Here is a 27,750-nt window from a genome sequence, read left to right as displayed (position 1 = left end):
TTCTGCCCTCTGTCTTCCTCCTCCAGTGCTCCCTCAGGGTTTATCTACAGCAAACTATATCTCATTGACCTTGTTGCAGAAATAATTCTGCAACCCAAGAAAGTCCTATTCTTCTCTCAATGTCTACTTCAGATGCCTCTTCCTCTTTGAATTTTTTATAAGTCATTGACTTGGGTTTTACTCGTTGGAATGATATTTGTGTAATGAAGGAGATCTAGTTCAAGAATATAAAGAGTTGGCCTGACTCTACCATTAACTATGTAAATCAGAATGTCATGTCACCTTTCTATGAAATGAGGACATGTTTTAAAATGACCTCTCGGTCTCTTCTACCTCCTGTTATATTTTTTGGCATCTTAATAGCAGCAACTGTGTTTTAACATTATGCAGCACAGTTCTCATTGGTAACTTTCTCTGCTTCTTCATTTCCTCTTATAAAAAAATCTTTCCCTTTTTAGGAAAAAAATAGTTGAAATGTAAGTCTTTGATTCAAATTTCCACTTTTAAAATCCTTTTAACTGTGCCCTTTCAGAATGAAAATATGATTACTTGTAAAATATTTAGGGTTATGTATTTTTAAAGGCAGCCCTAGAAGTTCACTCGAATAGAAAAGCAAGTCTAGAAAGTTGCTGTAGAGATTTATAAATAGTTGGCTGTTTAACAGCAAGACATCCTGCTATAAAGAGATTAAGGAAGCAGAAAACCAATGTGTAGACAAGATACATGAGAGAAGGTGAATTTCCTCACATTTCATGATGTCTGAACGTTGGAGGAGAACTGCTTCAGGATATTAATGTCCCAGCATTATTAAAGCAGAGCAGCTGAGAGAAAAGTAGAAATAGAAAGGTCATTAATTACTAACAAGATAATCAACACATTATAGACCAGATTAAGGTGACTTTGTATGCAGAACAAGGAAAATTATACTCTCAAGTGGAATAAGTTTTCATGTCAAAGAATAGAGGAGCTAAGGATGGAAAAGGAACCTACCCTTGAGTTTTTCAAGCTAAACTCAGCATCGTTTATGAGTCCAAGAATTCTACATGGCTTTAAATATGAGTAAGGCAGGGCTGAGATACTCTTGTTTTCCTTCTGTTTCATTTCCTTTCAGGTATGTCTTGAGGGCTTCTGTGTTTCATGCCAACTTATGAGAAAATTACAAGAAGACTGATTAGCACAACTGGTAGTTGCTAACACAGTTTACAAGAACATAATGTTTATGTCAGTCAATTCTTTCATGACTTTCCTGAGTAATTAATTTCCTGGAACATTGTTGGATCAGCAATTTGTTCTCCCAGCAATGTGGAGACATCTGAAAAACAGACCAGACATTCTTTCCCTATAGTTTTACTAATAAACTTAATTAGGTAAACGTTTATTCCAAAGTTTGTTATGAACCTAAAAATACCACCTCCCTTCCCCGCTTTCAAATTTCTGTCTTGTGAATATTTCACAGCCTTACAATCATTGGATTTAAAAGGAATATTTCCCAAGTTCTGGGTGATGCCATATTATTTTTTGATGCTCACAATGAGATTCTCTGGGGATCTTCTGGCTTTCTGAGCTCATAGACAAAATAAGTATTTGCTGGCCTCTGGAGCTACAAGATCAACTCATACAATTAGAAATTGACAATTCACATATTAATAAAGACTCTCTAATTTCACCAGAGGAAACATACCTTATTTCCTTTTGCATCGATATCCCTACCTTTCTCTTCTTCTCTTGTATATCTTTCTCTGGATATTTTCTGCACTATCTGTTTAGTTCTTACCTCTAGTAGAAGTCTCTCTCCAGGGAGTTCACAAATCACTTCACTCTGGCATACCCCACCATACCACTGACAGTCCGTGAGCTTTTACTTTTTGTTTAGTATCAGATTACATGGGTATCTATACAATGCTCAAAGACAAATTACTATTTGTGGCTCTCCCTTTTCAGCTCAATCTTCAAGCCAACACATTTGGCTCTCTGTTTTATTCTTCAAATGAGGAATGCCTCATAAACAAATCTGAAAGGTAAATGTAAATCCAGAGGGGGGAAAAAAGGTTTCAACATATGCAACAAATTCTTAATACATTTAAAATAAATATATGTCTAATAAATCAGTAAGAAAAAGGTAAACTAAGCAATAGGAAAGTGGATAGAATATATACAGGCAAATCAGAAAAAAAGGAATACAACCAGAAAATAAATGCACAAATATATACAACTTCATTATAATCAAAGAATTTTTTTTAAGACAGAGTCTTACTCTGACACCCAGGCTAGAGTGCAGTGGTGTGATCATAGCTCATTGCAACTTTGACCTCCACAAGGTCAAGTGATCCTCCCACCTCAGCCTCTTGAGTAGCTGGGACTACAGGTGTGTACCATCATGTACAGCTGATTTTTGCATTTTTTGTAGAAATGGAATCTCACTGTTACCCAGCTGGTCTGAAACCCCTGGGCTCAAGAGATCCACCCATGTGTGGCCTCCCAAAGTGCTTTACAAGCATTAGCCACCACACCCAGCAAAAGAAATCTTAAAAGTAATGAAATAATACATTTGTCCATCAAAATATTTTAAAAATATGGTACCCTGGAATATGATGTTTATATTAATTGCAGTATTTATACAGTATACCATTTGTATTCAGTTTATTAATTAAAAAATCTTTCACTTTAGATGCATGTGTGTATATATACCCATTTATATATATGTGTGTGTGTGTATATATATATATTATATGTTTATATTTGGGTTGAAAGTAAAAAGATTTATCTTTAAATATGTGTAATGCATACATATATATACATATCAGTGTTTTCTGGTCTAAGTGAAAGATTTATTTTTAAAATATATAATTATACATATATACACATATATATGTCTTCTGGTCTAAAGTAAAAGATTTATTTTTTAATTGATAATTGAATAAATACAAATGTACATATATGTATATACAGTCATGTATCACTTAATGACAGGGATACATTCCAAGAAATGTGTTGTTAAGCAATTTTGTCCTTGTGAGGACATCATATTTATACAAACCTAGGTGGAATAGCCTATTACACACCTAGACTATATGGTATAGCCTATTGCTCCTGGGCTGTAAACCTGTACAGCATATTATTGTACTGATACTGTCAACAATTACAACACAATGGTAAGTATTTGTGTATCTAAACATATCTAAAGATAGAAAAGGTACAGTAAAAATATGGTAGTATAATGTCATGGGACCACCATTGTACATGCAGTCCGTCATTGACTGAAACATCATTATGTAGTGTATGACTATATGTATATATGTAAACGTGTGTGCACAATACACACACACACACACACACACACACACACATAACGTGACCCTGGAAAGGTGAGGACGCAAGGAAATAAGGATTATCACGTGGTCTTATATGAGGGTAAACTGGTACAATGTTTTAATAACAATTTCACAAATCAAAAAGCACTCAAACATGCATACTTTATGATGTAACAATTCTATATCCAGGGATTTATTAATGAAATAATCATGGTTATGCACAAAGATTTAGCTATCATCATTCATTCCGTTAATTTTTGTAATACTGAGACGGTGAAAACTACCATATTGTCTGTTATTAGGGGTTGGTTAAATAAGTGTGGCAGAAGTTAAAAGGGGGTTAGAGTTACGTAAGCTTTAAACTGCAGCTCTGCTTCACTTCACAGATATACACTTTGGCTTGGAAATCCATGAAAATTAGACTAATTGTCTCTATGTCTCAGAAGTGAGAGGGACAAAGTCAGTATCCTGTCTGAGTATTAGCAGAGAATTGCTAAAAGTGCCTGCTGTCTTCTTCAGACCCAGGAGAAGTTCATCTAGAGCAGAGTGAGCCCTTGTGAGGCAAGAGGAAGACCTAGATTCTTCCTTTTTTGCTGTTTGTGGATTGCATTCTATGTATCTATCTTCTGGCAGGACTGACCTTTTGGTATCTCCATCCAAGTGAGCCACAGCAGTGACTTCAATTGTAATGCCTATTCTTAGACATGACAATTAAATTGGTCTTTACATTTTATTACATTACATTGGTCAGAAAAGTGCTCCACCAGGAATGCCCTATAGTGGGAGGTGGGCCAGAAAGAAACCACACTATGTTTACCCCAGCATTGATTTTTTTTATATATACAAAATCATAGGCACCCTGGAGGCCTGTTAAAAATCACCAGACTGGCTGGGCATGGTGACTCATACCTGTAATCCCAGAACTTTGGGAGAGTGAGGCAGGCAGATCACTTGAGACCAGGAGTTCAAGACCAGCCTGGCCAACATGATTAAACCCTGTCTCTACAAAAAGTAAAAAATTAGCCAGGCATGGTGGCACATGCCTGTAATCCCAGCTACTCAGGAGGCTGAGACACGAGAATTCTTTGAACCCAAGTGGCAGAGATTGCAGTGAGTCAAGATTGCGCCACTGTACTGTAGCCGAGGTAACAGAGCTAGACCCTGTCTCAAAAAAAAAAAAAAAAAAAAAAAAATGTAGTCACCAGACAGTCACCTGCCCTCTTCTTGAGGAGGATATGTAAAAATCAAGAAGGCGTTTGCACCTATTTTCCTTCAGTGATATTGAAAGCTTTATGGGATAATTAAATATAAAAATGTCTTCATTATTAGGGTATGGAATTAGACACTTAGACACTAAAACATTAAAAATGATGTCATCTTAGCTTTGTCTAGTGTTCATTTTTTCAGAGGCTTTTCTCATTTATTTTCCATTTGCATCTTCAACATTAATTGTGTAGGATTAGCCTTCTCTGTCCCACCATGAAAAGAACAAGAACTTTGTAATCAGACAGACTTTACTCTCAAAACAAGGGGGAAGGTGAAAATGGGTGCAAATGAAGATGAGGGTATAGATGTGGATGTCGGAGAAGTTGTGAGTGTTCCTTTTGGGAGGCCTACATTTTCAGTGCAGAGCAGGGCAGTGATGCCTTCGGCTAAGAGGGAGAAGGATGTGGCTGAAGTCAGGGAAGAGCTGTTGCGGAGAAGAGGAGAGGCTATGGCTGGTTCGACATTAGCCAGTTCTGAAAATCAGCCACAATCTATGCAAGAGTCAGGCTCCTGGGCTGAGTTACCAAAATACTCTATAAACAAACATAAGGTAAAATGACACGAAGCTGGTTGTAAACAGAAGTCAAAGAAATGTTTGGTCCCATGCTATTAATTGGGGAGTTGTGTCATGTCTCTCAAATCATATTTTAAGATACCTGAAGCAAAATAGGGAAAATGAGGAGGCTTTATAATGAAGTATGTTCTATCGGGGATCAGGAAGGAGTACCATGTTTCATACCTGACTCTGCAGCTGGCTGCTGTGTGGGCTGCTATCATGGGCTCTCTTGACCTGTTCTACATTCTAAAAAATGGCTGATTCTGTGGTCCCTTCTGGAACCTCCCCTGCACTTACAGGGGCCCAAAGATGTGAAAATAAAACAGCTTTCTGAAATCTGTGAGTTGAGAGATTTGGATGTTTACCACCCAAATAGCAATGAAAAAGTTCACCTGCAGGCCTGTGTTCTATCACAGTGCGGTCCTAGTCCAGACCTGAAGGCTTCTGGAAGCAGAAAAACTTTCACACTGGGAAAAGCTGGAAGCCACTCAATCTCTGTCACTTGTGAAAGCCAAAAGTTGAATTAAATCAGATGGGTCTTTTAAACAAGAAAAAACTAACCAGATGGGTTCTTTAAGAAAAAAAGTTTTGGTCAGCTAAAAACTTATTTAAAAACACATGGTCATTCTGCCTTTTGTGGGAGATGAAGAACAAATATAGTCACTGCAGGGAGGCATGCTTTTGCAATTTAGCAACTATTTCTCAAAACAGTGCTAGGTTCTAAGAATGTTAAATTTCACATTTATTTTTCTAGATAAAGCTTCACTTAGCCTGTGTTTAGGGATTTGTAATAATTTCATCCATTTTGCCAAGTATCTCAATATTGAAATTTTTAAAAAATTCTGTTACAACTTATTGTCAAACAGTTAAATGAGTGCAATTACATCATATAGTATATCTTACAGTTGTGTCAATAGCATCTTAATGAAGGGCTGTGGAATTTCACTGACTGGATTATAGTAATTTTGTGAATAATTATGCCACCAACTCTGTGGTCGTCATAACCAAATTTATCTGTGCAAATGATTTCAAAAGATTTTAACCTCATCAGAAGAAAAGTTAAATTTAACTCAAAATTGAACCGTCTGGGAAATTGTTGCGGTCCACCACTTGTAACAAGAACTTAACTAGGTTCATTTTGTGACCATGGGTAAGTTATGATATTGTTGGCACAGGACTGAAGTGTTTCTATCCAAATATAGAAGGCAATTTCTGCAAGCTATCATTCACATGCTAATTATAGGATTTAATGGGGCCATTCAATCGGTAAAGTAGATGGTGGATTAACCCAACAGCCTGACCTGCCATGTCTATCGAGAAGGCCATGGAATCTACTCTAAAAGGCAGTGAAAAAACAGTTAATACAGCCAGTATTTAGTTCTTTAACACAAACAATCCCTTTGAACCGCAAAACAAAGATTTGATTTGATTTGATTTCACAGCACCCTACAAAACTTATTTCCTTCTTCTCCTGGCAAAATTCTATTCATTATATTTGGCAGTTCTTAATGACATCTCATAAAGAGAAAAGCAATAACCTTAATTCTTTTAAAACCTATCTTGATTTAGTTTGAGAACATGAATTCTTGACATATCTGATTCTTTACTTTTTATTTCCTGGGTACTTTAGGTTTTTTTAAGATCAGGATCTCATTCTGTCACCCAGGCTGGACTGCAGTGGTGTAATCACAGCTCACGGCAGCCTCTGCCTCCCTGGCCCAGGTGATCCTGCCACCTCAGCCTCCTGCGTAACTGGGACTACAGGTGTGCACCACCATGCCCAACTAGTTTTTTGTATTTTTAGTAGAGAGGGGTTTTCGCCATGTTGCACAGCCTTGTCTCAAACTCCTGGCCTCCAGCAGTCTGCCTGCATTGGCTTCCCAAAGTGTTGGGATTACAGGCAAAAACCATGGCATTTGGACTCATGGGTACTTTAACCAGGAACTTTTATGGAGTTTGACAGGCCTGGGGCAGTCTGGCCCCTATGACTAACACAGCCTTGTAGCTGGGTTTCCACACAGACCCTCTCCTAATCAACCAGCCCCTCAAAAAAAAAACAACTTTAGAAGAGACTTAAAATGATGTACTATGAGGAGCATTTGCTCAGTGACCAGGTTCTGCTGCCTGTCGTCATGTTGTTTCTAGAGAGCAGATCATTGTTTTGTTAAAGGGAAAACGATGAAAATAAAGAGGAGATTATCCTGCCCTTTAATAATTACAGTTTTCTAAAGCAGGAAATTGGAACAGTAAGTCCTTGATAATCCAGGGGATGATTATTCAGTTTGGGTATTAGTCCATCTGCCTTGTGTTTCTGCTTCTTTACCTTTTGTTTCCAGGGCTTGAGGATATTTCTTGGTTTTCGGTTTTGTTTTGAGTCTTGATCTGTCACCCAGGCTGGAGTGCAGTGGCACCATCTCAGCTCTCTGCAACCTCTGCCTCCTGGATTCAAGCGATTCTCCTGCCTCAGCCTCCTGAGTATCTGGGACTACAGGTGTGCACCGCCATGCCCAGCTAATATTTGTATTTATGTAGAGACAAGATTTTGCTGTGTTGGCCAGGCTGGTTTCCAACTCCTGATCTCCAATGATACGCCTGCCTTGGCCTTCCGAAGTGCTGGAATTACAGGCATGAGCCACTGCCCCTAGCCTGTATTTCATTGCTTGTTAGAACAACCACCTGGTGATGTGTAGAGGAAAACTAACTCTAGTCCATTTTTAGAACAGTCTTGTTCTGAGTAGAGAGAATAAATAGATTGAAATCAACAAGTGAATCTAAAACTCAGGTAACAGATCTGGGCACAATGACTTATTCCGTAATCCCAGTACTTTGGGAGGCCGAGGCAGGCCGATTGCTTGAGCCCAGGAGTTTGAGACCAGCCTGGGCAGCAGAGTAAAACCCTGCCTCTACAAAAAATATAAAAATTACCCAGGTGTGGTGGTGCATGACTGTAGTCCCAGTTATTTGAGAGGCCGAAGGAGGAGAATCACTTGAGCCCACGAGGTAGAGATTGCAGTGACCCAAGATCACATCACTACACTCCAGCCTGAGCACAGAGCAAGATTCTGTCTCAAAAAAAAAAAAAAGAGAGGGAGAGAGAGAGAAATACAGATCTGAAAGTGCCTAGGACAAGGACTGCACATAACAGGAATTTCATAAGTGGGGTTTTATAACCCACACAACAGTTTTCTACGATTCTTGACCAGTGGTTTTCAGCTAGGGAGATTTCCCCCTGATGGACATTTGGCAGTGTCTGAGGAGTTTTTGATTGTCGTGACTTGGCAGTGGTGCTGGCATCTAATGAATAGAGGTTAGAGTTGCTACTAAACATCCTACAATCCACAAGGCAGTCCTCCTAACAAAGAATTATCTGGCCCAAAACATCAGTAGTGCCAAGGTAAGAATACCCTGTTATGGATATTAAAAAGCATGTATACTATCTATTTTTAGTACAGTAGAGAGTAAGTTAAGTAATATTGTTGATCTTTCCTTGACTGTATTTAGCATTATTTCTTTGCAAATATGTTTTTACAGCTCTCCATTTACTGCCTGTTTGTATTTCCAGTTAGTCTAGACAGATTTCCTCAGCTATGAATATTCTCCATCTAGACAAACATTTTAAAGTATTATCCATATGTAAGGACTGGGATCTTTACTAGATGGAGGCATTGATTTACATAAACTTAATTTGTCCCTAACTTTGAAGAGATTTGCATAAAATCAAGAATACCTTTCTAAGGGATATTACTTTACTTGGACCATAAGCTTCTCCCCTGCTCCTTTTTTTTTAATTAATTATTTTTTAGAGACAGGGTCTCACTCTGTCATCTAGCCTGGAGTATAGTGGCATGATCATGGCTTCCTGTAGCTTTATACTCCTGGATTCAAGAGAGTTTCCAGCCTCAGCCTTTCAAGTAGCTGGACTACAAGTGCATACAGCTAATTTTTAAAATTCTTGTGTGGATATGGAGCCTCTCTGTGCTGCCCAGTTTGATCTTGAACTCCTGGCCTCAGGTGATCCAGTGTCTCAGTCTCACAAAGTGCTGGGATTATAGGCATGCTGGCTCATTCCTATATTTAATATCTAATATAATATTTCATATTTAAGAGGGTGTGGTACCCTCTTAAATGGATATTAATACACATTTAAGCTGATTTTTTCCAGTCTTAGAGATATTACACTTTCTTCGAAATACTGCCTAAAATGAAATAAACACTGTTGTTAAAACAGATCTATAAATAAACAAGAGGTTAACCCCATCAAGAATTTAAACTATAACTGATTCCCTTCATGTCATGTTCTTAACTGGACCCAGAGGGTGTGTCCTTAAGAACAGGACAACATGTTTGACTTATTCTTTGTCCTGTCTCAACCAGGCCCACTCATCCGCTTGCCCAGTCACCAACTACTCTAACCTCTCCACTTCATGTAGCATACAAAATGTAAAATGGAGGCTCCAAAATAGGCGTTGACATGATCAGCATTATTAATCACCAGGCAGAAAATCCAGGGTGTTAGAGCAAACAGGATTATCTGGTTGTGTTTCTTTTATGTGTTGGAATGCTAACAGATAACTGCCAGGCAAATCTGAGCTTGAGGCCATTATTGAGCCTAGTCAGTAGCTGACTAACCTTGGGGATCTTTTATCAGAACAAGTGGTCTGACTAGTGTTCTAAGTATGGGAAAAGTGCTGAGGTAGAACAACCTAGATGCTTGCAGTCCACAAAGTGTTTGGAACATCCAGAAGGAGCCAGGGAAGCCTATCTAATAGAACTTTCTATAATGAGGAAATGCTGCATATCTGTGTCCAGTTCAGTTAACCATGAGCTGCATATGGCTATTGAGCATTTTCGAATGTGGCTTGTGTGACTGAATACATGAATTTTTAATTTAATTTAATTGTAATAGACTCATATACCTAGTGGCTATCAAAATAGACAAGACCATCTAGTAAATAATGATGACTGATTTTTCCACATCTTAATTGTAAATATCGTGATTCCTTTTTCTTTTTGTCCAAAATATAGAGGCCAGGCCCTCGGCTAACGCCTGTAATTCCAGCACTTTGGGAGGCCAAGGCAGGCGGATCACCTGAGGTCAGGTGTTTGAGACCAGCCTGGTCAACATGGCAAAACCCCATCTCTACTGAAAATACAAAAATTAGCCTGGCATGGTGGCATGCACCTGTAATCCCAGCTACTTGGGAGGATGAGACAGGAGAATTGCTTGAACTCAGGAGGCGGAGGTTGCAGTGAGCCCAGATTGTACCATTGTACCCCAGTCTGGGCGACAAGAACAAATCTCCATCTCAAAATAATATAAATATATATGAATATATATATATATACATATGCATACACACACACACATATACATATAGAAAGTAGGGGGAAATTCTGTTTAATGCCTATAATTTTATGAGTCTAACATAATTGTTTTAATTTGGTAAATTTTCCAGGCTTTTTCTATGTATTTTTAGATGAACTAGGTATTATTTTGTCTTATTTTATTTACTTTAGTTTTTTCACTTAACATTATGAGAGGAATATATTTCTATACTGCTAAATAATATGCCCAAGTTATCAGATCTGACAATGGCCAATTTCTTAGATAATTGTGCCATGGTTCATTTATTTCCTCTATTTTTGGAATTTTGAGTGTTTGCTTACTTGCTTGTATGATTTTATGGTCACTATAAAATAATGCTATAGTAAACATAAGAAAGCATGTTAATATTTCTCCTCTTTAGAATCCATTACCATGCCAAATGTTTGAGTTTTATGCAGTTAACAATTTAGATGGTCAGCCATTTTACTACCACATATTCATTTTGAAAAAATACTTTTTTTATTATACTTGTGAAAAATATACTTTAAAGCCACCCCCACCCCAAAAAATAAAGCCAACACTTTTCTCTCTGCAGCACAATTAATTCAATAAATTATGAGATGGATTAATATTCCCTCCCATCTAACTGTAAAAATTGCTGCTAAAATATAACTGCAGTCAGGGCTGATGACACAGACCTTTGCTTTACAGACAGGGAATAAGTTCCCAGTGGTAAACTCTGTAAGTAAAATATTTTACATGTTCAGAGCATCTCTAGCATCTAGAAACATGAGGCAATTAACAGAAGTAAACCAGAAAAAAATAAACACAAAAAACAATCCACCCTGTTTTATTTTATTCTTTGTATATATACGTAGTTATACATTGTGACAAGTCTAAACTATCCTTTTATAATTGAAAGCAATATAAATACAGTGCAAGTAAACCATCACACATGTTACAGTTAGTAATATCCAGAAGATCTTGGCTTAAGACATTTTATATTTTGCATACTAGTAAGCTGTCACATGATCTTTACATTTCTTTTTAAATAAATTCTATATTCTAACAAATCTGATCATCAAAAAACAAAAGAACCCTACTGATAATAAATTTAAGATATAACATTTTAAACTAGAACCTAAAAAAAAAAATCAAGTGTTCTTATTATTCAAAGTTGGGTTTTAGCTTCTGTTATATCATCCTTTGTCTGTGTGAATTAGATTTGTAACTGAGGGATTGAACGAACATGGACTAAATGAGCTTGTGCTACTTAAACATTGTGATATATGCAAAGCAGCTTTGTAAACTGCAAGTACAGTGAAAATCTAATACAAATGTTTTTAAAAGGTCTCTTAGCTCATCTTATATATGAAAAGCAAACTTTAAAATATGCCTAATGGAAAGAAATCCAAGACTTCTCTCTTTCTCTGGCACAGTAGATTTAATAATTTATGGTATGGATTTGTTTTTCCTTCACACACAACAATAAAAATGTTAGGACTGATAAAATAACTGCATTTAGGGCTTTTATTAGTGACACCAACTGGGAACATAGATCTTTGTCTTTAGAAATGGAACATAAGCCTCCAGATGGCAAATCATCAGGACTTTGTTCACAATGTAAGTAAAGCATACTGCCAGAAAGTCATTTCTAAAAAATCAATAGTGTTTGTACTGGAAATGTTTGAAAAATGCTCAGAAAACCATCAAGTCTTACCTACTTTGTGGATTATCTGGGGAAAATGTTTAAAACCGTCGACAGACTTTTCTCTGTCACACAGTTAACTTCTTGCTTTCCTCATTGTTCCTGTCAATTCTTTATGAAATGCCACTGATTTCAGCATTAATATGCACAGTATATCATTATGAGGTTGACTTTGCTAAAAAAAAAAAAAAAAACAGTATAAGTAATTCTAGGACAGATGCAGTGGTTCATGCCTATAATCCCAGCGCGTTGGGAGGTCAAGGCGGGTAGATCACCTGAGGTCAGGAGTTTGAGACTAGCCTGGCCAACATGGTAAAACCCCATATATACTAAAAATACAAAAATTAGCCAGGTGTAGTGACGTAATCCCAGCTACTCAGGAAGCTGAGGCAGGAAAATTGCTTGAAACCAGGTAGGCAGAGGTTGCAGTGAGCCAAGATCACACCACTGCAATCCAGCCTAGGTGACAGAGCGAGACTCCGTCTCAAAATTTAATAATAATAAAAGTAATTCTAGGGTCTTATGCAGATGATAACCATTCTTCTTGCCACTGTGTTCTGTTGTTCATACGGACGAAAAAGAGCTGCTTGTAATTTGCCTATGCCCGCTTGCTGTGCTAAGTGAATCCCAGGTTGTTAAGCGTTTCCAGTTTTCAGTAAACAGAATTTATAGCTTTATTTTTATGAATTGCAGGTGGTTTTCATGAGCCTATGCAAAAGCTTCTGGGACTGTGGGCTTGTAGCCCTGGATGATATTACAGTACAGTTGGGAAGCTGCTCGTCTTCAGGTAAGAAGGCAATCATTTCAGGTGTCTCTGGCCTAAAGATACGTTTCCTGTATCTCTAAGAACCACACACATTTCATCTGTGCTAGTCCATCCTTTGCGTTTCTTGACTAAGTGTCTCCTGCAGAGCTGTGTCGCAGGCTTTGAAATTTAGAGATGATGATTGCAATGTAATACGTGTCTTTGTACGTGTGACTTAACCCCTTTGTCCTCATTTGGAAGGGCGATAATGATATCTACCTGAATATTGGGGATAATACATACACATTTTCCTGGCATAAGACCTGGTACAAAACAGTGCTTTAAAAACACTGTAACGCCTGTATCTTCTACTATAATTATTACTATTATCATTGTTTTTGTTATCTTACGTGAATGCAGATTTTCAAGCAATATTGATGAAATTCTTGTTTCACAGGTACTTGCTAAACATATAATTTAAAAATTTTAATAAAATAAAGATTTTCTAAGTGAATTAAATGACAGTGGAACAATAGACCAAGCAATGATGATAGTAGCGAAATAAAGTCATGGTAGCTAGCTATGTGTTGGAAATTATGTCTAATGAGAAAATAGCACATAACTCAATCCAGATCGTTGGTCTGTATCTGCTAATTACTGTTGCATCCTACATCATAGGACATCCATTTCTTTGACACACAGGCAAATCGTGGTATCAGTCTGGAACTGGAGAATTATCTCCGTGTTTATTTAATTAAAAGGTAATTTGTTCTTAGTCCCTTGATTTGCCAGGCACTGCAAGGACAACCCAGATAAAAATCATTCCACTCAAGGCATAGAAGAAAGAATGAGCCTTCATTAACGAGTACTGTATGTAAAATAAAATGAAATGAAACAGTGATCACACAAGAGACACATGAAACAAACTATTTATTTGAAATATTTGCTAAGAATCTGGATGTAGGGAGGTATAACCAAGTTTAGTCAAAGGAGAAGTCCCCAATAAATTGGGAAGAAGCACCATTCTAATAGTAATTATGAATGTCATTGAAGACAGCATTCAAAGACATAAACATTGGATTTGGGAAAAGCAAAATAAAGCTCTGGGTGGCAAAATAAGTTCTAAAATTTAATTATTGAGAACTTTATATTCAAAATTATCACTTTACATACACCACCTCATTTAATCCTCACAGACCCACGAAATAACTACCAACAATATTCCCACGTTACAGATAAGAACTGTAAGGCACAGAGAAATGAAGTCATTTGTTCCATGCAGCTATGCCTCCAGAAGTCCATTTAGTGCTCTCACATTCTCCTCCACCTCCAAAGCAACTGTGGAGTTGTTATGAGGATACCCTTTACTCATCTAGGATTTCTGAAGAAAGTGCCTGAATTATGTAATTTTATTATTTTCCATATTTTCATAAAGGCAATATACCTCTAAATTCTGGAGTGGTGGAAAAAGAAATTCACACAAATTCACAAGTCAGAGAAAGTTTTTTCTCAAAGTATCCCAGTATTTTAGATCTATATCTCTGATGATTCTCTGTGTCTGTGGCAGGACCCACAGTGGAGTGCAGCCTCCAGCTGGAAGCAATGGCTTTGTGTAGGTGGGCCACCAGTGGGGGTTGCCTCTCCATCACATGCCATATGGCCAGACAACATTCATACATGCAGAGTGGGCTGCTAGCAACAGAGTCATTGAAAGTGTCACAGCAATTGCAACACCTGCTATTTCCTTGCAGAGAAACTTCCGCCTCCACCTGGAGAGTGTACTTTCGAGCAAGATGAATGTGCATTTACTCAAGAGAAAAGAAACCGGAGCAGCTGGCACAGGAGGAGAGGAGAAACTCCCACTTCCTACACAGGACCAAAGGGAGATCACACTACTGGGGTAGGTGAGTTATGCCACGTGGTACAGTTTCCTAAGGAAAGCCTCTAAAATAGCATTCTATGAATCATTCACTGCATTTTGAAATGTGCAAAATTATGTCTTGTGTCTAGAATGAAATGTACTTGTGATTCTACACACACAGGATGATTCAATATGTGCACTGAATGTCATCCTTTCTGTTTATTACATTGCTTATTTTCGTTGCTGCAACAAGGATCTAACAGGGCTTACTAAGATATGCACACAGAAATTTAATTAGAAGTAAGTTAAAAGGTCAAAGAAAGGGACAAATTAGGGGGGAAAAGTGGTAATCTAAACTGGAGCCAGGGCCGAGGCCTAATATACAAAATGTATTAGGAGACAAAGAGGCATGCAGATTTGACTTTAAGCTTTTATTAGCTAAAATTCATCTGTCAAACATGATTCACAGCATCAAAAAACAGAATGAACAGTCCACTTGGGTGGGGTGTAGGCAATGATGGGGTGCATTTTCTGTAGAAAATATACAAACAAGCAATAAAACACAGTAAAAATTGATCTACTTCATATTACCAATATGTGTCAGCAATTGTAAACATTGTCAGTGACAAAATGTGTTCCATAGGCCATGTGTTGTGGCTCACTCCTATAATCCCAGAACTTTGGAAGGCCGAGGTGAGTGGTTTACTTGAGCCTAGGAGTTCAAGACCAGCCTAGACAACATAGTGAGACCCCATCTGGACAAAATTTTTTTTTTAATTTTAGCCAATTGTGGTGGTGTGCACCTGTGGTCACAGCTACTCAGAAGGCTGAGGCAGGAGAATTGCTTGAGCACGGGAAGTCAAGGCTACAGTGAGCCATGTTCATGCCATTGCACTCCAGCTTGGGCAACAGAGCAAGTCTCTGTCTCAAAGCAAAGCAAAACAAAAAATACACTGCATAGAATGGATCTTTCTCACTGATACCCCTGTTTCATTTGGTATACCTACTGAATAAAAGCAGAGCACTTGGTCCAGAGAAGGAGAACTACCCCTTATACTAACCTCATAGAAATATTTCCTCAGGAATCCTTCTAGAGAAACCATTATGACATTAAATATAAGAGTAATTTGCATTGTGCTGTTTCTTATGGTCTAACTCGGGGTGTCCAATCTTTTGGCTTCCCTGGGCCACATTGGAACAAGAAGAATTGTCTTGGGCCACACATAAAATACACTAACAATAGCTGATGAGCTAAAAATAAATGAATAAATAAAAATTAAATGCAAAAAAAATTTCATAATGTTTTAAGAAAGTTTACAGATTTGTATTAAGCAATATTCAAAGCTGTCCTGGGCCACATGCAGCCTGCAGGCTGCAGTTTGGACGAGCTTGGCCTAACTCAAGTAAACCTGTTTTTTTAATTGGATAAACAATGTAGAATGCAATCATAAGCAGCTTTATTTTTTCTTTCTATCACTCTTCAAACATACTTTAAAGATCTTCTTTTCCCCATGCCTTAGCAAATCCCTTAAATTCTCAGTCCTGTTGCGATATTAGAAAAATTACACATTCAGGTATGTCAAAAGTCCAGTTCAAATCAAAACTTCCATTTCTCATTCAATTGAATCTTCTCCCTTTCCCTCAACTTGGGCCTGACTCATAGTTGGGAAGGATAGAGGAGGAAACCGTCTATTCTTTCATTTTCTTTGTTTCACCTCTTCTCCTGCCCCTCATCTTCATGATTTTTTAATCGGGGAAGGTGGAGGAGAAAGAAAAGAAAGGAACTTTTAAAATATTTTTTGCTGTTTAAAATTATCTCTTAGCTGTTGCATGTCCTTGGTCATGACAGATGTCTAAATACCGGCTCTTTCAGAAGCCTCTGCATCTTACATTCTGGCAATGTACTCACTGGCTAACCCTCTGAGACCACCCCCTTCCTTTAGTACTTGCACTACAGATTACAATCCACGTAGATTTTCTGTTTGATTTCCTCCTGGAAGTTTTCACTTGGGTTCTTTCAAGAACAGTTCTTTTCAGCCACCTTGCTAGTGAGTGTCCATTTGGCCTCAGTAGTGATGCACTCCTGCCTGACTAAGAAAATATGCAGCTTGGTCCTACTGCTGACCTCATTTTTCTTGCTGCTTCAGCAGATTCTGGGACAACGTTGCTTCGGTAAAGGATGCTGTTGAAGAGATTTAGCTTTGGCCCAAAGCCAGACCAGGTACTAAATTTCAGCATTAAGTGAAGGTTGCTAAGGTGGCTCTAAAAATGTGTGGAACTATCTCTGGAAAGATATCAGGATGTTAAAAATATAACTAGAAAGGCCTATATGTATTAGAACTATCCTGAAAGCTTGTAACAGAAAATACAACTCAAACTGACTTAAGTGAAAAGGAAATCTTTTTTTGGACTTTGTTACAGAAAGAGACTAGTGTGAGCTTAGCTTCAGGCACAGCTTGATGCAGGGGTTAAAACTGTGTCCTCGGGAGCCAGCTTCTTTCTCTCTCTCTCTCTCTCTCTCTCTCTCTCTCTCTCTCTCTCTCTCTCTCTCACTGGTTTTTCTGGGTTGGCTCCAATCTAGACATGATCTCCTGTCATGGCAACACAGTGGCTGTAGCAACTGCAGTCTCATAGCCTTTCAACATTGAATTTAGTAGAAATTGAAAACTCAACAAAAATAGGCACGCTGAGTCTTCTCATTGGCTCTGATTGGAAATGTCTTCAGGGCATGGTACCATAAAGGCCATTTTTGATTCCCCACAAAATTTCATATTCTGCCTTATACACGATATGTGCTCAAAAATGCCTATGGAATGACTAAATGCACAAATGAATAAATGAATCTACAAGCCTTCATTGACACATTTAATGATAACTATTTATTTAGTGAAACCCTAGAAAATGGGATGAAAGAAAGGTATCTTTTTATTCCAAGAGAATTGAAGTCAAGAATTATCAGTTTTAGCTAGAGTCTATTGTAATCTAGATGTTGTTTGTATGTGTATTTTTCCTGAGAGAAGGTTTTGATAGTTTTTCTTCCTTTTGTTGGGGACAGCAGTAACAGATCTAAGAAGAGGTACAACCAAAGAGAACTATGTTGTGGTAGACTACTATAGGGAATTCTATGGGTAAAGAACACTGTGGAATGCCTTAGATGTGGAAGTGAAGACGTAGAATAATAGTGAGCACTGAAGGGAAGGAGTCCCTGAAAAGGGTAAGGAGAGGCACTAGGCCAGGTTATAACAGACCCTGAACTTAGGGCATCAGGACAACCTATGGTTTCCAATTCACTAGGTCTGAGACCTGAGAAAGTGACTTAAAATCTGTCTCAGTTTTATCATATGGAAAATAAGAACAATTATAACTACTTACCTTTTTACCTAACTTCATAGGGTAGTTGAATTTAAAAACTGTGAGCTTTGGGATTAGACTGCCTGGGTTCAAATCTCAGTTATACATTTAACCTCTCTAAGCCTATTTTCTTTATATTTGTATTAAGAATAATTAATAGCTACCTCACAGACTGTGTTGAGATTTAAATGAAACAAGATATAAAACATACTTAGAATAAGAACTGGCATATGACAATTAATTCTTGCTCCATTATTCATTTATTCTTTCATTCAGCAAAAATCTATTGAGTGTCTACTGTGTGCCAGGTACTATTTTAGGCACGTGTGAAACACAGATGAGCAAAACAGACAAGCATTTACCCTCATGGAACTTCTAGTAGAGTAGACAGACAAGAAATACTAAGCTTAATCATAATTATGCAGTATTTTAAAAGATGATCATTGTTAATTGCTACAGAACTAAAAATGGAGCAGGTGAGGGAGTTAGGGAATTGAGAGGAAGAAGTGAGTGGGGTTAACTGAGGTAAATAGAAGAGTCACAGTGAAGTCCATTGAGAAGGTAAACTTGAAAGGAGTTGACGTAGCCCACCAAGGGCATGTCTGGAAAGCGGTGTTCCAGGTAGAGGGGACAGCCAGGACAAGGCCCCATAAGTGAAAGCATGCTCAGTGTGTTCTAGGAACATCAAGGCAGTTGCTTTAGCTATAGTGTAGTGAGCTAGGGAGAGAGTGTTAGGAGAAACCCAGAGAAATAATGGTGGGCCAGATCATGGAGGACCTTGTAATTAATTAGAAGGACTTTGGATTTTTTTTTTTCCAAGATGGAGTCTTACTATGTCGCCGAGGCTGGAGTGCAGTGGTGCGGTCTCCGCTCACTGCAACCTCCTCCCAGGTTCGAGCAATTCTCCTGTCTCGGCCTCCCAGATAGCTAGGATTACAGGCACCCAATGCCATACCCAGCTAATTTTCATATTTTTTAATAGAGACAGCATTTCGCCATGTTGCCTAGGCTGGTCTTGAACTCCTGACCTCAGGTGATCTGCCAGCCTCGGCCTCCCAGAATGCCAGGATGACAGGCGTGGGCCACCATGCCCGGCCAGGACTTTGGATTTCACTTTACTCAAATGGAAAGTCGCTGGAGAGCATTGAACTTAGGAGAGAAGCAGTCTGATCGAGTTTTATAAGAATCGCTCTGGCTACTGTGTTGAGGAAAGACTGGGGGTAGAAATGAAGCAAGGGTGAAATGAGAGAGCCCTGTCAGAAGTTACTGCACATAACCCAGGTGAACTACGACGGTAAATTTGACTATGAGAGCAGATTTCACTATGATGGTAGATTTGACCAGCAACCATGGATTGGACTGTGCGGTAGCAATGAGGGTGGTGATAAGTGGTCAAATCCTGGATATATTTTGAAAGCTGAGCTATAGAATTTCATGATGGATTAGATGAGTATAAGAAAAAGAGCAACGTTCTGAGTAGCCTGATAAAACCTTGCCTGTGTTCAAAAAATGGCAAAGCATAAGGGTAGTGATGCTAGCATATTGTTATAATTATCTTATTTTATTATTCCTTGTTGTTAATCTCTTACTGGGCCTAATTTATAAATTAAACTTCATCATAAGTATGTATGTATAGGAAGGAATATATGGTATATGTAGGGCTCGGTAGTATCAGCAGTTTCAGGCATCTACCAGGCATCTTAGCATATATCCCTTAAGGATAAGGGGGAACTACTGTAGTTTGCCAGGGCTGCCATAACAAAATATCACAGACTAGGTGGCTTAAACAACAGAAATTTATTTTCTCACAGTTCTGCAGGCTGAAAGTCCAAAATCAAGATGTGGGTAGGGTTGGTTCCTTCTGAGATTTCTCTCCTTGGCTTGCAGATGGCTGCCTTCCTGCTTCACGTGGCCTTTCCTCTGTGCCAGTGCACCCTGATATGTACTTTCTTATAAGTTCACCAGTCATAACAAATTACAGCCCACCCTAACAATCCCATTAACTCCTAAAAGGTTCTATCTCCAAATATGGTCACTAGAATTCTAGTATGGGGGTTAGGGCTTCGACATATAATTGAACCCACTCCCAGGATTTAGGGCAATAGGTTGAACATTCGAGGGTAGACTCAAGTTAAATGGCTGACAACCAAGCCCATGTCACTATGCCAAAATAATGTTACAGTCTGAGCTTGTTTGACTGGTAGAACATATCCTGTCTTCTCCTCATTAACACACAGCCTATGACAATCTAACAAAAGCGCATGCAGCAGATATTAAGCTGCTCCTAATTCTACTCCTGTATTTACATTATTTCTGGGCTATGTGGACACATTTTGGCTAACATAGTATTGCTTTGTCTAAAGAAAATAATGTGGTTGTGTTTGCTTTGTCTTCTTAAAAACTTTGAAGGATGCTTCAGCTGTCTGGGTGAAACTTCACAGCAAAAATTGAGTGCATGTTATGTGAATATACTGCAGAAAAATTTGAATGCATAAACTTTTTAGTGTGCTCAACATTTATTTTGAGTGAATGTTTGACACATTAAATAAAATTCTCTGGTGTACAACATAAGAATTCTGATTTTTGAAGTAAATTTTTTCTAGGGCCTACCTTCTTTTTTCTTTATTTCATTTGCTTCAATACAGATTTTCAAAATTTCTCAAGACACCTTCCACTTTTCTAACTAAATTGTTTACTGCTTATGTCTTTTTATTCCCATGTGCAACAATGTAAATAAGAAAACAAATTTTGCTACACTGTGCCCAGGGTACCTACAAAACAGCATTAGGTTGAAGGTGTTTTGTTCTTGTTCTTGAAATTACTTTAATAACTGATTTTCTAGGGAAATATCAGTGATAATTTACAGCAGTTTCCCCTTATCTTCAGGGCATATGTTCCTAGAGGCCAAGTGGATGCCTGAAGCCAAAGGCAGTACTGAACCCTATATGCAATATCTTTTTTCATATACATGGATACCTATCATAGAGCATAATCTATAAATTAGGCACAATAAGACACTAATAATGACCAATAATAAAATAGAATAATTACAATATATTATTCACAATTTCATATGCGGAAGATTTGTTCCTACTGTAGATCTTAGCGTCCTTTCCTTATTAAGTCACGACCTTTCACCTTTTCTTCCTTCTCTTTCTTTCTTTTTTTTTTTTTTTTTTTCTGAGACAGAGTCTTGCTCTGTCTCCCAGGCTGGAGTGCAATGGTGTGATCTTGGTTCACTGCAAACTTTGCCCCCCATGTTCAAGCGATTCTCCTGCCTCAGCCTCCTGAATAGCTGGGATTACAGGCACACACCACCGCACCTGACTAATTTTTGTATTTTTAATAGACACAGGGTTTCACCATGTTGGTCAGGCTAGTCTCAAACTCCTGACCCTGTGATCCACCACCGCCCCAGAATCCCAAAGTGCTGGGATTACAGGCGTGAGCCACAGCACCCCACCTCACCTTTTCACTTGAAGCACTTTATGACTTCTCTTTGCCATATCTAAACTTTCAGCATGACAATTTTTGCACTTTGGGGCCATTATTAAGTAAAATAAAGGTTACTTGGACACAAGCACTGTGATACCATGACAGTCAATCTGATAACCAAGATGGCTACTAAGTGACTCACAGGCAGAGTGTAAACAACATGGGCACATTGGACAAAGGGATGATTTATGTCCTGCTCAAGAGAGAGTGGAACAGTGCAAGATTTCATCATGCTACTCACAATAGCACATAGTTTAGAACTAATGAATTGTTTATTTCTGGAATTTTCCGTTTAATATTTTTGGGCCACAGCTGACTGTGGGTAACCAATACCATGGAAAGTGAAAACGCAGATAAAGTGGGAACTACTATACTGGAGATTCACCATGTGCAGGCACTGTTTTGGGAGCCTCAACGTCCTTTCCACAACCTATAAGGCAAATGAAAGTTCCCATATTTCGGGGGAGGAAGCTGAAGCTCAGAAAAGTTAAGGGCCTTTCCAGGGCCATACAGCAGTAACTGGTAGAGCAGAAACTGAATCTTACATTAGTCTGGTTCTAATGGCTATATACTCTGCCTACACTGCCTCACTAGGGTTTCCAAATCTACATGCTACGAAGAGACCGCACATGATCTGGAATGGCTGTGACAACTTATGTATCAGAAGTACAGATTTTCATAAACCAAAGACCCTTCACAGCAAAGCAGAGTGTCTTCTCTTAGAAAATACAATGATTGGCATTTTAGAGCTTTCCTAGAAATGGATCCAGCAGAAAACATCTAAACTTTTTCTAATCTAATTCTAGTGTCTGTAAGGCAATGTTGTAAGCATAACCCCAAGGCTATAGCTAACACACCTATTGTGTATCTTAAACCCCACAAAAGAGTGGTTTTTCTTTGTCCTAGCCTCTAATGGTGTGAGCTTGATGTGGCTGATGTATTGACATTCAGATGGCAATGTGACAAGGGTTATTGTCTCAGTCCATTTTATGCTGCTATAACAGAATGTCTGAGACTAATTCATATACAACAGAAACACACCCTCACAGTTCTGGGAGCTGGAAAGTCTAAGATCAAGGTGTGGACATCTAGTGAAAGCCTTCTTGCTACATCATCCCATGGTGGAAGGGGCAAAGAGAGGGTGAGGGGAAGAGTAAGAGGGAATCAAACTCATCTTTTAATAAGAAACCCACTCCCATGAAATTGGCATTAAGCCATTAATAAGGGTAGTGCTCCCATGATCCAAACATCTCCCATTAGGCCCTACCTCTTGACACCGCTGCATTGGGGAATCAAGTTTCCAACTCATGAGTTTTGGGGGACACATCCAAACTATAGCAGTTACCCATTCAAAAATTAATGTATAAACAAACAAAGGTTCCTCTAAAACATTCACTTATTTGTTAAAACCACCAGTGTCAGAAGCTACGTGTGTATAAGAATTAAACCTCTTATAACTGAGAGCAATCATAAATGGTATATAGTCCAGGATCCCTAGGATCTTGTTCTATTCCGTATTTCCTGAATAGTCACTATGCATTTTACATGAAATAACTGCCCAGAGTTATAATAAGTAAAGTAATAAAGGTGAAGTCCTACAGATAATGAAACCACACATCGAGATTTCCTTGTGAGTATCTTAAAAGATGAGTGTGAGTTCATCAAGAATGGCAGAGAGGAAGGAAGCATTCCAGGATGAGGGAATGGCTGGTGTGAAGTCTGGAGCCATTAAACAGTATGGCAGCTTTCGAAGAACTGTAAGTGACTAGGCTGGCATGTAGAATATTGTCAGCCAGGACTATTAATAAACTGGAGTCTAAAATATAGACTTTTTCTTGCAATATTGAAAGTTTTGTTTTAATATTTCCAAATATTATCAACTTACAACCTTGAGACTAACAACACTTATAGTAGGAAACATTGGTTAAGACATTATTGTAAAAAATGTTACTAAAAATTAAATGTACCCACCAACTTCATTAAAATTACCTAAATCTAAGACATTGGAGATCTATCTATAGCTCACACAACAATACTAAATGAGACATAGATTTTCTTAAAATTAGGAATATAAGGCATTCCTTTCTACAAATTAAAAAAAAAAAAAAAAAACTTTAAAACCTAGTGAATAACCCAGTTTTACATTTCAAACTTCTAGCCAGAAGATATATATGCCTGTAAAATTCCAGCTGAAATGAGTACAGTGTTTAGAAAGATGAACAAAAATAAATTAATTATAGACCTCTTTTCCTAGCACAAAATACACTAATACACTAGCAATCACTGTGACCTCTGGCTACAAAACACCTAAAAATGCAAGAAAAAAGAATAAATGGATAAAATATTCTTTTTTTTTTTTTAAGTTCTGAGATACATGTGCAGAACATGCAGGCTTGTTACAGAGGTACACATGTGCCATGGTGCTTTCCTGCACCTATCATCCATCATCTAGGTTTTAAGCCCCGCTTGCATTAGGTATTTATCCTAATACTCTCCCTCCCCTTTCCTCCCACGCCCTGGCAGTTCCCTCTGTTCAACTCCCACTTATGAGTGGCGACATGTGGTGTTTGGTTTTCTGTTCCTGTGTCAGTGTGCTGAGAATGATGCTTTCCAGCTTCAACCATGTCCCTGCAAAGGACATGAACTCATTCTTTTTTATGGCTGCATAGTATTCTATGGTGTATATGTGCCACATTTTCTTTATTCAGCCTATCATTGATGGGCATTTGGGTTGGTTCTAAGTCTTTGCTATTGTAAATAGTGCTGCAATAAACATACATGTGCATATGTCTTTATAGTAGAATGATTTATAATCCTCTGGATATAAATGCTGGGTCAAATGGTGTTTCTGATTCTAGATCCTTGAAGAGTCACCACACTGTCTTCCACAATGGTTGAACTAATTTACACTCCCACCAACAGTGTAAAAGTATTCCTATTTCTGTACATCTTCACCAGCATCTGTTGTTTCCTGACTTTTTAATGATTGCCATTCTAACTGGCGTGAGATGGTATCTCATTGTGGTTTTGATTTTACATTTCTCTGATGACCAGTGATGACAAGCTTTTCTTCATATGTTTGTTGGCTGCATAAATGTGTTCTTTTGAGAAGTGCCTGTTAATATTTCGTCCACTTTTTGATGGGGTTGTTCATCTTTTCTTGTACATTTGTTTAAGCTCCTTGTAGATTCTGGATATTAGCCCTCTGTCAGATGGATAGATTGTAAAAACTTTCTCCCATTCTGTAGATCGGCTGTTCACTCTGATGATAGTCTCTTTTGCTGTGCAGAAGCTCTCTAGTTTGATTAGATCCCATTTGTCAATTTTGGCTTTTGTTGCCATTGCTTTTGGTGTTTTAGTCATGAAGCCTTTGCTCATGCCTATGTCCTGAATGGTATTGCCTGAGTTTTCTTCTAGGGTTTTTATGGTTTTAGGTTTTACATTTAAGTCTTTAATCCATCATGAGTCAATTTTTGTATAAGGTGTAAGGAAGGGATCCAGTTTTGGTTTTTTGCATATGGCTAGCCGGTTTTCCCAGCACCATTTATTAAAGAGGAAATCCTTTCCCCTTGCTTGTTTTTGTCAGGTTCATCCAAGATCAGATGATTGTAGATGTATGGAGTTATTTCTGAGGCCACTGTTTTGTTCCATTGGTCTATATATCTATTTTGGTACCAGTACCAAGCTGTTTTGATTACTGTAACCTTGTATTGTAGCTTGAAGTCAGGTAGCATGATGCCTCCAGCTGTGTTCTTTTTGCTTACGATTGTCTTGGATATATAGGCTCTTTTTTGGTTCCACATAAAATTTAAAGTAGTTTTTTCTAATTCAGTAAATAAAGTCAATGGTAGCTTGATGGGAATAGCATTGAATCTATAAATTACTTTGGGCACTATGACCATTTTCACAATATTGATTCTACCTATCCATGAGCACGGAATTTTTTTGTGTCCTCTCATATTTCCTAGAGCAGTGGTCTGTAGTTCTTTTTGAAGAAGTCCTTCACATCCCTTATAAGTCGTATTCCTAGGTATTTTATTCTCTTTGTAGCAATTGTGAATGGGAAGACCACTCATGATTTGGATCTCTGCTTGTCTATTATTGGTGTATAGGAATGTTTGTGATTGTTGCACATTGATTTTGTATCCTGAGACTTTGCTGAAGTTGCTTATCAGCTTAAGGAATTTTTGGGCTGATACAAGGGGGTTTTCTAAATATACAATCATGTCATCTGCAAACAGAGACAATTTGACTTCCTCTCTTCCTATCTGAATGTCTTTTATTTCTTTCTCTTGCCTGATTGCCTTGGAAAGAACTTCCAATACTATGTTGAATAGGAGTGGTGAGAGAGGGCATCCTTATCTTGTGCTGGTTTCCAAAGGGAATGCTTCCAGCTTTTGCCAATTCAGTTTGATACTGCCTATGGGGTTTTCATAAATAACTCTTATTATTTTGAGATATATCAAAAGTTATTTTCATTACTAACTCTTATTATTTGAGGTATGAGCTCTTACTATTTTGAGGTATGTATGAATATCTTGTTTATTGAGTGTTTTTAGCATGAAGGGGTATTGAATTTTATCAAAGGCCTTCTCTGCATCTATTGAGATAATCATGTGATTTTGTCATTGATTCTGTTTATGTGATGGATTACATTTATCAATTTGCATATGTTGAAGCAGCCTTGTATCTTAGGGATGAAGCCAACTTGATTGTGGTGGATAGTCTTTTTCATGTGCTGCTGGATTCAGTTTGCCAGTATTTTATTGAGGATTTTTGCATCCATGTTCATCAGGAATATTTGCCCAAAATTTTCTCTCTTTGTTGTGTGTCTGCCAGATTTTGGTATCAGAATGATGCTGGCCTCATAAAATGAGTTTGGGAGGAGTCCCTCTTTTTCTATTGTTAGGAATAGTTTCAGAAGGAATGGTACCAGCTCCTCTTTGTACCTCTAGTAGAATTCAGCTGTGAATCCATCAGGTCCTGGGCTTTTTTTGTTGGTAGGCTATTTATTACTACCTCAATTTCAGAACTTGTTATTGGTCTATTCAGGGATTCGACTTCTTCCTGGTTTAGTTTTGGGAGGGTGTATGTATCCAGGATTTATCCATTTCTTCTAGAGTTTCTAGTTTATTTGCATAGAGGTGTTCATGGTATTCTCTGATGTAGTTTGTATTTATGTGGGATCAGTAGCAATATCCCCTTTATCATTTTTTATTGTGTCTATTTGATTCTTCTCTCTTTTCTTCTTTGTCTGGCTAGTGGTCTATTTTGTTATTCTTAAAAAAAAGTCAGCTCCTGGATTCATATTTTTGAAGGGTTTTTTTATGTCTCTGTCTCCTTCAGTTCTGCTCTGGTCTTAGTTATTTCTTGTCTTCTTCTAGCTTTTGAATTTTTTTGCTCTTGGTTCTCCAGTTCTTTTAATTTAGGGTGATGATAGGGTGTCAATTTCAGATCTTTCCCACTTTCTGATATGGGCATTTAGTGCTATAAATTTCCCTCTAAACACTGTTTTAGCTGTGTCCCAGATATTCTGGTACGTTGTCTATTTGTTCTTACTGGTTTCAAAGAACTTCATTATTTCAGCCTTACTTTTGTTATTTACCCAATAGTCATTCAGGAGCAGGTTGTTCAGTTTCCATGTAGCTGTGTGGTTTTGAGTGAATTTCTTAATCGTGAGTTCCAATTTAGTTGCACTGTGGTCTGAGAGACTGTTATGATTTCCATTCTTTGGCGTTTGCTGAGAAGTGTTTTACTTCCAATTATGTGGTAGATTTTAGAATAAGTGCTATGTGGTGCTGAGAACAATGCATATTCTGTTGATTTGGTGGGGAGAGTTCTGTATCTACAGAACAGGTCTGTCAGGTCCACTTGGTCCAGAGCTTAGTTCAAGTCCTGAATTATCTTTGTTAAATATATGCCTTGTTGATCTAATATTGACAGTGGGGTGTTAAAGTCTTCCACTATTATTGAGTGGTAGTCTAAGTCTCTTTATAGGTCTCTAAGAATTTGTTTTTATTTGTTTGCTTTTTTAAATATATATTTTATTGCATTTTAGGTTTTGGGGTACATGTGAAGAACGTGCAAGATTGTTGCATAGGTACATACATGGCAATGTGGTTTGCTGCCTT

At 37.9% G+C, this 27,750-nt stretch overlaps 1 protein-coding gene across 2 annotated transcripts in view; it reads left to right on the top strand.

The window, feature by feature from the left end:
* Nucleotides 1-27,750, top strand: part of MAMDC2 (MAM domain containing 2) — a 172,253-nt gene that overhangs the window by 117,755 nt on the left and 26,748 nt on the right. Inside the window, exons 10-11 of one of the 2 annotated variants that reach the window (XR_004272642.1) lie at nucleotides 12,861-12,954; nucleotides 14,664-14,812. Coding sequence is in view for 1 of the 2 variants with exons in the window: in XM_032290933.1 (XP_032146824.1) it covers nucleotides 12,861-12,954; nucleotides 14,664-14,816 (247 nt within the window). In the remaining variant the exon portion in view is untranslated. Of the gene's footprint in view, nucleotides 1-12,860; nucleotides 12,955-14,663; nucleotides 14,817-27,750 lie in introns of both variants that reach the window. The other variant, XM_032290933.1, reaches the window with a different exon arrangement.

The sequence above is a fragment of the Sapajus apella genome, unplaced genomic scaffold (assembly GCF_009761245.1).
Source record: "Sapajus apella isolate SASKATOON/1434 unplaced genomic scaffold, GSC_monkey_1.0 scaffold24, whole genome shotgun sequence".
NCBI classification, from domain to species: Eukaryota; Metazoa; Chordata; class Mammalia; order Primates; family Cebidae; genus Sapajus; species Sapajus apella.
The sequence above is the reverse complement of the archived record's forward strand: the minus strand, read 5'-3'. Positions and strand labels throughout refer to the sequence as shown.